The sequence below is a fragment of the Mustela erminea genome, chromosome 6 (assembly GCF_009829155.1).
Source record: "Mustela erminea isolate mMusErm1 chromosome 6, mMusErm1.Pri, whole genome shotgun sequence".
Lineage (NCBI taxonomy): Eukaryota > Metazoa > Chordata > Mammalia > Carnivora > Mustelidae > Mustela > Mustela erminea.
Window position 1 is genome coordinate 51,079,313 of NC_045619.1, and position 12,780 is coordinate 51,092,092.

The 12,780-nt window shown below is 43.9% G+C and overlaps 1 protein-coding gene across 3 annotated transcripts in view; it reads right to left on the bottom strand.

The window, feature by feature from the left end:
* Nucleotides 1-3,691: 3,691 nt before the first annotated feature.
* Nucleotides 3,692-12,780, bottom strand: part of MSRB3 (methionine sulfoxide reductase B3) — a 163,339-nt gene continuing 154,250 nt past the window's right edge. For all 3 annotated transcript variants that reach the window (XM_032347145.1, XM_032347146.1, XM_032347147.1), the window contains one exon: nt 3,692-6,240. In XM_032347145.1, the coding sequence (XP_032203036.1) occupies nt 6,070-6,240 (171 nt within the window). In that variant the 3' untranslated portion in view covers nt 3,692-6,069. The remainder of the gene's footprint in view (nt 6,241-12,780) is intronic.

A 12,780-nucleotide genomic window follows, 5' to 3' on the forward strand; every position in this document is an offset into this window, starting at 1 on the left:
GACCTGCTCTGGGTCTGGGTGTGGTGAGAGCCCTCAGGAATCTGTGCCCCCCTCGTTAGTCTCTGATTGCAGACTCTCCCGACTTAGCGACATCGGTAAGAACACCCCATTTCTACCCCCAGGGCTCTATGTCTTTCTAGATGAGAGGTTAACTGGATCTGCTGTGCCAGAAATGGGATGTTTTGATCAACGACATCTTTAGCATCACCTCTCTTCTTCTTTTTTTTCCATTTGGATCCAGAAGGTGGCTTAATGTGTGCGTGTGTGTGTGTGTGTGTGTGTGTGTGTGTGTGTGTGTGTCTATGTAGTAGTTAGAAACCATTAGGAATATTGTGAGCCCTTAGGAAGAAACTTAAGCTCTATCACTGAGGTATTAAGAAAAAAAAATCAAGGTGTGCGATGATTAAGCCCTGCCCGAAATAAAGCATTCATATTGCAGATTATATTTTGGAAGGGCAAATTGCAATTAATTTGAAATTAGAAATGATACAAACACATATTTCTGCCTCGGTAAAGCCTGCTGCTGAACAGTAGCCAATAGCCAGTCTTCTACCTGGGGGGCCACATAGTGCTAAGTAGGAAGTCTTTGAACAAACATGGATTTCAATCTGGCCATGTACCAGCTGTGTAACTTGGCTTAACAGGTCTGGCTTTAGCTCCACCATCCGTAAAATGGGGATAAGACTACCTACCTCTTATTAAAGAAAACAGACCAAGTGCCTGACTTACAGAGATGACTGAATACACAGTATTATCAAGGTCAAGAGAAATCCCATGGTGAGGCCGAGGGCCTGGGGAATAAAGCTTCAGGCAACCATAGCTTACCTCTCAACAACTATCTCCTGTGCTAATACAGACACTCTCCCTTCCTTTGCTTTCTAGCTGCCTCTATAGCTTTTGACACTCTTACCATGTCGGTACAATGCTGCAGTACGCACTTGGTCACTACGGGAGGACTTCCCTGCTGTTCACTGCTGAAAATCTGTCAGGTTCGTGCTGAGCCTGGATGGAAAACGTGGGAGTTCATTGGCAGGGAGTGGAGGTGGTGGATCCTGCAGGGAGGGAAAGTGCAAAGCCTGAAATAAGAACGAGGTTCCCAACATCGGTAATCCGACAAGTGAGTGTGCTTCCGCAGCCAGCCTGAAAATTGGGAAAGTCTCATGTGGGCCTGAGGATCTGATGTTGTTCCCGGATCTCAGGCCATTTGGGCCTTCACCGGTGACAGTTCTGTGAAAGCCTGCCACTCTCATGGCAGACTCTCAGGGGCTGCTTGGTCTGGAACCTCTGGTCATTATCTGGCCTTTCTCCAGGTTGGTCCAGGATGAGGCCAGCCTCTGGGAGCAAGTGGATAGGAAGTGGATTGCTAGAATATTCTGTGGCATGTGGTACTTTTTCAGATCCCCACTCAAAATGGTAACATTTCTGTCATTTCCATAGTGCACAAAAAACTATAATCAGAAGTCAGTACAGATACTTATAAACCTGTCCCCAAGGACAAGTTTTAATTCAACCTTTCTTGTATGCCAGCATCTCTTAGAATTCATTTCTTTGTTAAAATCTGGGTAATGAAAAAAAAAAAAAAAAGAAAGACAAAAAAAAAAAAAAGATCCGGGTAATGATAGCAGTTTTCTGACCAAATAATTCAACAATTCGGATACATGGCCGAAATCTCTTGACGGTTTAAAAAAAAACAAGCAAACCCATGTTGATAATGATGGAAGGTACAGGTACAAAGAAACAGAAGAGATGGGAAAGGTCATATGTCAATTTCTGCACTGAGACTATTCTCTAGTTCTTGGCTTTGCTGAGCTGAGGACCGCCATGGATATCCTACAGTTCTAGAGAGGCACAGGCGAGCACTACCGAGCAGCCCAGGTTCAACCCCGAAAGGCAAACCAGAGTGAAGGCCGTGTTGGTTGATGAGGACATGCTAGTGCTCCAGAACAAGTCAAATAAATGTGCAAGGAAGGATAAGAACCCCTGAGAGGCAGGAAGCCTGGGGACAACCATTTGTTTGTTCCCTCTCTGTCAAAAGACAACCATCGATGACAAAACAAGGCATTTTTGAGTCATTAAGAAATGCTTTTAAAATTCAGACTAATTGACCTTTCCTCACTAAAAGTTCCAAGGCGATGGTTCGCAAACTAGAACAAGCACCGTAATCCCACGGAGGGCTTGCTAAAACAAAACTAGCTCAGGCTCCATCCCAGAATTCCTATTGCAGTGAGTCTGGGAGGAGGCCTGAGAATGTGTATTGGTAGCAAGTTCCCAGGCACTACAGACCCTTCTGCCTGGGGACCACGCTTTGAGAAGCACTGTTCTTAGTACACCACGTGACATTGCTGGCTTGTGGATTCCAAGATCCCAGGATTATGACTTAAAGAATTGGCTGAAAAGCAAAGTCTTCACCACTCACTTTTCCTCCACACACACACAAAAATAAGTTAGTAGAACAAACCAAAACATTTAAATGAAAGATTTCAACAACCAATAATACCACGCTGAAACTCGTCCATACAGATGACTCTTAAAGGGGATTTCATCCGTGAGCGGCAGGGAATGCCTACCTTATTTCCCTGGAGACCAAACCTTGACAACCATAGAAGTTTCCCAGCACATTATTTAACAGAAGCCGAAGGACTCAGCATGGTATCATTCCTACATTTTTGTCCACAGAGCTATCATCACACTGGAGCTCCCCGAAGTCCGTATTTGAAGCCCCCAAACGTACAGAAGCTACTGAGGATTGTGCAGAGGGGAAAGCTGAGTAATGCCATTCCTCCAATCTTTCAGATCCTGGAGGCCTTTCCTGGGGCCTGGGCATTGGAGAATCCGACATGACCCTTTGATTACAGTCCCTCCATGCAAAGGCCACATCAGATAAAAAGCCCTTTATGCAAAATACACATATCAGCTGGGAGGAGCCCAACAGATCAGTCTATGGCAAACTCTGATGGATGGTCCATCTATCTGTGCTAAAAATAACCAGGAATCAGAGAAGAGAGCATTTTTATAAAGAAATTTTATTGCATAATTTCTGTATACAATAAACATAGGAAAAGGGTTCTTTCAATGAAAACCTCATACATTTTTCAAAAGTTTTGAATTGTTTGGAGAAAAATTAGTACAAAGCTATCTAAGACAAAAATATCTGACCTCAGAACAAGTGATAATCCCTTTCGTAACACTCCACATTTAAAACAAGGCATTTCAATTCGATTAACATGGAGAGGATTTTAGATTGCTATGTCATTTGCATTAAGTATTTAAATGCATCTAAGAAGTGAAGAGTTTAAACATATAGAAATGTTCTCTAATGTAATATATACTGCTGCTTTCTTCAGATCCATTCTGCATGATTATATGGATGTCCTTTTTACCCACCAGCAGAGACCTGCATCTCCTAATGGTATACAGTAAGGGCTGAGTGCAGAGAGGGAAAGTCCTGTGCATTTCCTATGTTAAATGGCACAACTCCCACAGATCACATACACCTTGCCATATTGACGCAGTTCATTGCGCTCCATATCCTGCAAAAATAAATCTAGTGCTCGACAGCTGACATTATTGCTCACCAACGTTTTAGTAATATATTTCTTTAACATAAGACAGAAATATACTGAAAGTTGATACCACTTAAACTCAAAAGCAATCTGGAATTAAACCACATGCATATACCCCACATTTTTTTGTTTTTTGGTTTTTCTTTTTTTTCAATGGATGTTGCATTTTCCCTAAAGTTGATGCTGGAAAACGCGGTAGGAGAAAAGCCGGTTTTCCTTGGAACAAAGATAAGGATTAGAAAAGGAGTTTTTAGAGGGTAATGTTAAGCCTGATAATAAAAACGAGAGAACAATGAGAGTCCAGAATCTCTGGGGAGGGGGAAGAAGCCCCCCATTTATCTTTCTTGTCTACCTCGATCGGGTGGCGCGTGTCCAGCAGAAACCTGGGGCAGGCTACTATATGTAGCTGGAGCAATGGGAGAAGTGCTATGTGGCCCAAGGGACAGATGTCCACTGTGGCAGGGAAGTCCAGGGAGACTCTCTTCTTTAGCCAATCCCACACGGGATCCTTGGGTCTCTGGGAAATGATGGGGCTCCTCTGTGAGGTTGGGACGGGCTGCTAGGATGGTCTGGCGGCTGTGGCTTCCACGGTCTTAAATCTTACATCTCAATTCAAGAAGGACGCCAGGACCTGAGGTGAAACAGCTGGGGGCTGAAGAAGGAAGAACATGACTCATCTGTCATGGTGAAGCTAGAGTATACGTGACAAGGAAGTCACCAGAGTATCAGGCAGGGCCTCGCCAGGGAGCATGTGTAGACACGTGGAAGAATGTGGCCATGACCACACTGCCACTTGGATTTGTCACTTTTCATTTTAACTTCTCATCGTTTCTCATTGTAAAACTGTCAAGTGTCCCTCTTTCTTATTTTTGCCTTGGTGCTTACAAGGTAGGATGTCAGTTTCCATAAGCTTTCAAAGATTTACAAAAGTAATATTCAAAAAAAAAACAAAAACTACATTGCAGGATTAGCGTCTGTGGCTACGAACACAGTATCTATCCATCATAAACTATACCCTCAAACCTGGCTATGGCAATATCATCTTAAATCATCACTGTTCATGCCTGTGGAAATCTTATCACGCACAACGACATCCATTCTGGTAAGCCTTACACAGCAACAGAGCAGAGCTTCTCAGAGTAAAACCAGCCATATTGCTACAAAGAAAAACTTCTGGCTCTTGGCCCGACTGTTTCCATACCAATCAGCTTGGCTAACCTCTCTCTGCTTCTTTCCATTTCAAATGCTTGGGCTTCAGCCTTTGAGGCAGTTAGAAACCAGATCAGTTTAATTTTACCACACCGATCTTAATGGTATAGCAATACAGTAAATTTGCCCTGAGAGTGTCAATTATTTTACAAATAATATTAAGTCCTGGTTTTTAAACAAAGAGTAGGCATGGAGAGGCTAAATGGCTTATCCCCTTGTCACACAGCAGGGTGGGACTTGAGCTCCTGGTTCTTTCCATTTTAACCCCCCCCCCCCCCCCCCCGCCCCACATTCTTCCAGAAGTCACCCAAGCTACTGTGCACAAGCTCCCCAGCTTTGGGCTCTGTTACTTGGAGTCTATTGTTGGCTTCTCCGCTCAGCCCTGGGTATTTCAATACCCAGGCCTTCTCTTTGGTCCTCTCCGCTCTCTCTCACTTCTGCTGCCTTGATGAGGTGTGTTGTCCCAGTATTTTATTTTACACAGTGGGATTTACCAAAATGCCCGCCCAGCTGCAGCTGGTGCTAGGTGTGGAGGGACGGACTTCAAAAAGGCCATGTTAGGTGCTCTCTGCGCGGCCTTGGGGCCAAAACGGGGCTCGGCCCTTTACCGTTGTCTTACATTCCAATGTTTTCAATGGAAAATAAAATAAAATAAAGGCCTCACCGTGAGGTAATGTTTACTTCTCCACCACAACACTCACTGTAACTCTCTGCCCCCGCCCCCCACCCTCAGATCTGGCAACAATTTAACATAAGGAAAGACTTTAGACCTTCACACCCTTTTAGTGAGAATAAACGACCTTAGCTCAAACTTTCCAGAGCTGAGCAGTCTCCTCAGGCATCCGTCTGCCCTGTCTCAGGTAGGCCTGCCCAAAGGCCGCGGGGCCACGTGTCTTGCAGGCCTGCGCCCCAAGCTGGGAGCTCTGCTCTCAGTGCCGCGGAGGGGATCTCTGGTGGAAACCCCGAGCACCCTCCGTCTCCTAAGCCAGGGGGGAGAAATCGCAAAAGCAGCTGTGTGCTCAAAGAAAACAATGCCAACTGGTACTCAGGGGGCCTGGGAAAGTGATCCACCACGCCCTCTCCACTCGCTGAAGGGATAAAGGGTTCCCGATCTAGTCAATAGCAAAATACATGGACGGCTGGGGCCTCTGTCTAAGCCAAAGAAGAAAAATATCGATAGCACAAAACTGCCCTTCTATTTCTTGAAAAAATAGATCTAAGATAGACAATTCGGAGTATTTGCTGTTTTTCACAAGCTGCGCGTTAAGTACACTTGTTTGCCTGGCTCTCCGGGACCCTACAGCTCGGCTCTGTCCCCCACGGGGAGTGGGGGGGTCGCTCCACTGTTGCCCTCGGTGCTGCTGCTGCCCTCGGCCGGCGTGAACGACAGGGAAGCCGAGTTTATGCAATATCTCTTGCCGGTGGGACGAGGTCCGTCGTCGAAAATGTGCCCGAGGTGAGCGCCGCACTGAAAGAGAAGAGCGAAAACATAAGGGCGGCGCGTACAAAGCCAGCTTTGAGACGGGCTCACGGTCAGCCGCCGAAATGGATGACCAGCCTATAGGGAAACGACGGAAACCATCATGGGTGATTTCTCGTCCGCCTGTCAATAGCTGCAGAGATGGTTTCTGGCAGGCTCCACACCACATGCTGAGAATACAAAAAAAAAGCTAGAACTGTGCATATCAGAAATCATTTAGAAGCCACTGTATTTTTTGATCTATGAAGTCTCTCAGCCAGCTGAAAAATGACCGCGGTAATTTTATGAATTGAGTTGACCCCTGATCTCCCCTTGTAAGAAACATGGCAGAAGAAAATCTCTCCCCCCTGGCATGACTTTTTGGCTGTGGATGGGTGGGTTTCAGATATGCACAAGTCCACCGTAAAAGATACTGTTTAACTGGCCATGACGGAGGTGCTGTTTGCGTTCATGGGCAGTAAAACTTAACATCAGACAAGCCCTGGATGTTCTCGGAGACCGGCAAAGCGATAGCAAGGCTCAACAGATGTGTGGCACGGTCACCAGGACTGCAGGTGGGACAAGAAGTGTCGCAAGCCCACAGCATCTTTTTATTCTGGCCTCCAGTAGGTGGAGCGCGGCTGGCTTCTCTATCCAAGTGAACTGCATTGCATGAGGGAAGGGATAAGCTTAAATCCACACTCCTCCAGATCCAAAACACTTGGGAAGGAGAAGAGGCCCCGAATCTGGGCAGAAGCAGAAGGAGGGATGGTTGGCTATGACGGTGTTCAAGAGAAATGCAGCCCAGAGATCGTTTCTCCAGGAAGGCTGGCTCAGGGCATAGAGCCCCATCCCGAGCCCTCCAAGGCTGGGTACGACTCCAGGAGACACCAGGGTATGTCACACTTAGCTATCTTGCCCCCTTTCTGAGCAGGGACAGGAGTTAGGGAGATGGAGACATTAGTGCATCGTATTCAAACAGGCTGCGAATCCACATCATTTGTCATGTCCCAGAGAAACCAAAGCCTGGAGCAAGGGACTTCCATTCATTCATTTACCAGGTATCTAAGGAGCACCTGCTACACACCAGGCTCTGTCTCGGGCTCTGGAGACGCAGGCAACAATCCTGGACTCATGGAGCTTACATTCTAGGGGGGAGAGGCAGATAACATGCAAAGACATCAACTGACTGTCCAGTATGGTAGATGGGAGAGGGGAAAAAAGAGGAAGAGATATGAAGTGTCAGGGTTTGGGGCTGATACTGCAGGTATGATGACGAGGGGCTCTTCTCCTGGGGTGACTGTGGAATAAGAAGCCAAAGGAAGTGAAGGAGTGGCTATCAGAGGAGCATTTCAAACAGACAGGAGAGTCAAGATTTAGGGAAGAACATGAGAGAAAATGCCTACAGATGGTTTATTAATTCTTCTCACTGTGCTTGCTTGGTGTCCCCTTAGAAATTATGGGTGAAGAGAGTAGGAACTGACATGGGAACTGGGCTAATGAACCAAATGGAGATGATCGTGCTTATTACAATGAAAAGAACTAGAATCTCAGTTTCTCTATCCTAAGTGCTACACTCAGTTCCCAGGGGTTCTCGTGTTATTAATAAACAGCACAAATAGCAACTCTGACTATATGGCACTTCCATGTTAAAAGTGCATTCTTATTTTACTGCCAACATACTGTGTCAGCTTATTAAAGAACTAAAAATGAACCCTGAACTGATTTGATCTATTGCCTGGAAAATATGAAACAGGCCTAAAAAACAAATCTTGCTCTATTTTACCACATTCTATGCAGGTTTAGGTAATATCAAGGCTGACAGCTCAGATTGCTTTTCCTTTCTATAAACAATTGAGGCCAAATTTCAGGCATCAGCAGCTAAGATGCACCAATAAAAAAACACATGCTTACTCAAAGGACACAGGAAAACACCTATTTCTTGCTGCCAAAACAGTCAGGGTGCAGGCCAACAGGAACCCAAGCTCTCGGTGACCGGTGTGTGTGCACAATTATCGATCTCACGTGCAGCTCTGGCGCTTCGCTCACTTGGCATCTGAGTGGTGGACTTTGCACATAAAAGCCTCAGATGGGTTTTCTGGTTTTGTGTTTTAATGAGAGAATACAGCTATCTGGACAAAATAAGTGACATTATCTTTCTTAATCATCTCCTGGGCATATCTAGAAAACAGTTCTGTGTCTACCTGACTCCAAAAATAAAATGCAATAAGGATACATTTGAAGCTACTTAGGAGTACTGATATGGTCTTCATTTCCCAGATCATCTTGAACAAATCCAACTTAGAGTTAATGTAAACTGTTGAACCGGGTTGCTTATTGGGCTGCAGTTTCATCTGTAAAATCTGGAACTGGTGTTTTGCTTACATGGAAAGAAAAACACAGATTCTAGATGTCCCTAATCTGAAAGGAAAAAGGAAGGGGGAGGAGGAAGAGGACACACAGAAAGACGCAACAGAAATCGTTGGCAGAACACCTTATGGGATGCGGATGAGGTAGAGAAATCCTCAGAAAAGGAGAGAGCCCCTACAAATGATAATGATAGCTTCATCGTGCTTGCCACAAGATGTTCTGGAAGATTCACCCCAGGCTCCGATAACTGAGGGAGGAGCAACATTGCAAAATGTAGCCAGGTGTGCGTTTCGGTCTGCACCACCACACACATGCTCACCCCGACGCCCGCAGAGCCGCAAAGCGGTTTGTCCACAGGAAGCCTAACCACGCAACGCCATTTCTGCTTCCCCGCCCGCACCCCTCCCCAGGTACACCCAGTCTCCCATAAACGACTATTATCCAGTTTCTTTGAAAAGTGCACAGGCTCTGAAGGTTCCTCCCGAGGGGAGCGCACATGGAGCCCATTCTTTCCAGCCTCTACCCCTGGCCGAAGGCTGGGATGATGAATGGAAGTTGTCAGTGATGCATTGTTTCTTTAGCCGCCTGCGAGCTCTGCCTCCCTGGCCCCGGCCAACTGGCAATGTGTTGGGCTCTCAGCACACCTGGTTGTAACTGAAACAAACTGGCTGCCCGATGAAGAAATCTCGGAGACCTGCTGTTAATGATTTATTTCAGGGTAAAATCTTTGGTGTGCCTTTTGAAAGTTGTTTGAAAATGGTTACGCATTTGTTGTATAGGAAGCTACAAGCGACAACTGGATATTCTAGCTCTCATTCCGAAAAAAGCATGAGATAATTGTTCAAAGGGACATTTTAGAGTTCCTAGAGGAATCCTTTATCATTGAAGCCTCCCACTCAGAAAATCTGGCAACTGGGGAACCTGCAGAGAACTACGAGAAAAGAGCCCCCCACCCCCGGGTTCCCAAAAAGTGACTGAACATCAAATTTAACATAATTCCTTAAAATCTGACTGCAGTTCTCAATCGTGTGCATAAGAAACACAAATAGTGCATTCAACGCAGTTACATATTTCTGCACTGATGTATTTCCAACTGTCCTAGACGGTTTTCTCCCAGCTATGTCTAGGATGTTTGGGGGCTTTATTATTGTCATTTTCTCTTAAGTGTTTGATCTACAAGATGAAGCAGTTTCAAAGCGAGGGCTTTTACACTTGGGCACATGGGGCAGGATGAGAAGGAGAAATGAGTTTAAGAAGAAAAGCAATTTACTTTGCCAGTAGTATCCTGTTTTCTCCCACCGTTATTGAAGACACTTGTGTGCAAGTAGGGCTCTTTTCCTCTGTGCTTGTGATATTAATCTTTTGCCAAGGAAATGATTGTGAAGTCACCAGTTTAGCATTATGATTTTACTGAAAGATCAAGAAAAAGAGAGATGGGCTGTGAGTCTGAACCCCTATTGTAACACATGGGTATCTTTAATCATCAGCAATATATCAGTTGTCATCTGCAAAAGATTAATAAGGTTTGAGGTTTTACCAAAATCTGCTTAACTTTTGAAAAATGCCGCGTATGGGTGGATATTTACCTTTCTGTTGATTTGGCTGCCATAGAACAAATTAATAATGATCTAAAACAACCTTAAGGGACTCTACTGTAGATTCCAGCTAGTAACAGCAACAGGCAAAAGTAGACTCCAACTTGCATAAACTCAGCAACTATCTGATGGTTTCCTTAAAGATGATTTCCAAAAGTTAAGTAATTTATTGGTCTCCCATTTGCTGCAGATGTAGAATTTTGATCTAAAGAAGGAAGAATTCCCCAAGTATTACCAGGAGGGACATAGTTCTCTGAACTACAGCTTAAACCATGCAACTCTTACCTCTTTACACTGAATTTAAACCCCTGACAAAGCACTGTTTAACAGGCTGGGCTTGGAGGATTAGGAAGAAGCTGTCAAACAACTATTCAGAGTAGTTCGTGAAACTGGGACAGACGCAACATTATTTTATCACTAGATGAAAAGCGTCAATAAAACTTAAAAAAAAAATCTTTGTAACTGCAAACTTAGAAAATTGCCACAGCTGGGGAGAAGATACTCAAGTGGACAGATTTAAGATAAAGACCCTCTTTTGAAGAGATAACTAGAATATAATTCCACAATTCAGCGCATAGAACAGGAAAAGCAAACAAATATGGTTGCAACAAAAATCAGAACGTAACAGGGCAGCCAATTCCCTCCACAAGTAGGAGTCCTAACAGAAGGCGTGGAAGCATCTCCACCACCCTTGCTGGTACTCTGTGCTGTTAACTTAAAGATCAGGCCGCGTGCTGGGATTCTCACCCAGCAATTCTTTTAGAAGGAGCTGACCGCACTCTTTCTCTGAAAAGTGATGACAATAGTGAATCAATCTTAACAATCTTAACTTTCTCAACAAAATCTTACTAAAGTATTATGACCTAAAGAAGTCACGGGACACATGGAAAAACTATAGGTTAGTATAAAGAGGTGGTAAGTTATAGCTCCCAATAAATTTTAATTCTCACCCAAATACGAGGTCTAATTAACCACATAATATGATCTGTATCACAATTAAAAAAGAAAAGAAGAAAGAAAGAAAAGGGGAAAAGGAAAGGAAAAGAAAGGAAAGGGCAGGAAAGGAAAGGAAAGAAAAAGAAGAATCCTAAATATCAGAGTAAAAATTCGGGTCCAACAGAAAAAAAAAAAAAAAAAGACCAGGCATGTAGGTTGAGCCTACTGGTTTTGTCCACAGAAGCTCAGCTCATTTGTAGAAGACGGCAGTAAGAGGGTCTTCATGTGTAGATGCGGCATCTTTACCACAAGGAAAGAAGTACTGCACATAAGGTGTCCAACTGACAATGTCTATGAGATATCTACAGCATCTAACAGATTCTTCATCAGACAAACCACATTGTTGCAATTCAGTCCAGAGAGAGGACAACCATCTGAATTCAAAATGGAAAAAAAAAAAAAAATTTAGAAAGATGAGAAGCGGATCAGAGTCAAGTTTCCTATACCACTTCCCCCCAAAATGATGGGAGAAGCTATGAATCAGAGGGAGACTACATAAACTGAAAGAATGGAAGGTTAAAATAAAAGACAAACTGATCATGAAAAGTAGCATTAAGAATGAGAAACTAGGAAACAAAATACAAGTGTTTACTCTGTATGGAAACCATTGAGTCAGTTATTTTTTTCCAGTTGATATAAAAAGGATGAGTGTGAAAATAGAAAAGAAAAAAAAAAACTCAAGAAAAATGTAGAACAAGAGGAAAATAAATGTGTGGATGAAACATGCAATAAAGAAAGAAAGGAAAGAAGGAAGGAAGGAAGGAAGGAAGGAAGGAAGGAAGGAAGGAAGGAAGGAACACCCAGCACACGTCAGTGAGTTATTACTGCTCTGGTGAGGCAGACATCCCCCACTCTGCCCACAGGGAAAAGAATCCAGGAAACACATCTTTCTTTAATGTTGGAATCTAACTCTTTTCTCCATGAAACTTACTTCACAGAGGATGTATTCTTACACATGCCTTAATAGAATAAATTTCCCTCCCTCTTCTCTTCAAATTTAAGACTTTTATTTAAGAGGGAGCCACACACTTTCCAAATCTGAGAAATGAAGGTGGTGGGGAAAGAAGCCAGAAGGGAGGGGTCAGTGTTGGTTCTTCCCCCAAAGGACATAAAGTTTAACAGTCACCTAGCCCTTTGACCAAAGGGCTGAGAGCTGTTCCTTGTTTAGCTTAATATCTTTTATTAATGTTGCCTGATTTGGGCAGCTTGTAGGTTTCGTTTCTCTTTGGCCACTGTAGAACAACTTCATCTTCATAATGGTCTTTTCTTGACCACTGCTAGTATTATCTCCGTGGCCGGCACAAGGGACCAAGTTTGTTCTGTGACTTTTAAGAAATAGTCACAGAGATGTCAGAGAATAGGGCATTAACGAAAGTTATTATCTTATACCCCACTTTTTCTGTGCCTTGTTTATTTGGTTCTCATGGGATTCAGTGTTTGAAAGTGGGTTCTGAAGAAAATGGAGAGTAGCAGTCATTAACAGCCTTTAAGGCAGCTTAAAACAAAACACAACTGTTAGTCTTAAAAGAGGTTTATTAAGTACTATGTGCCTAACTTATACATTGCTATGTACCATCCTACCAGGTTA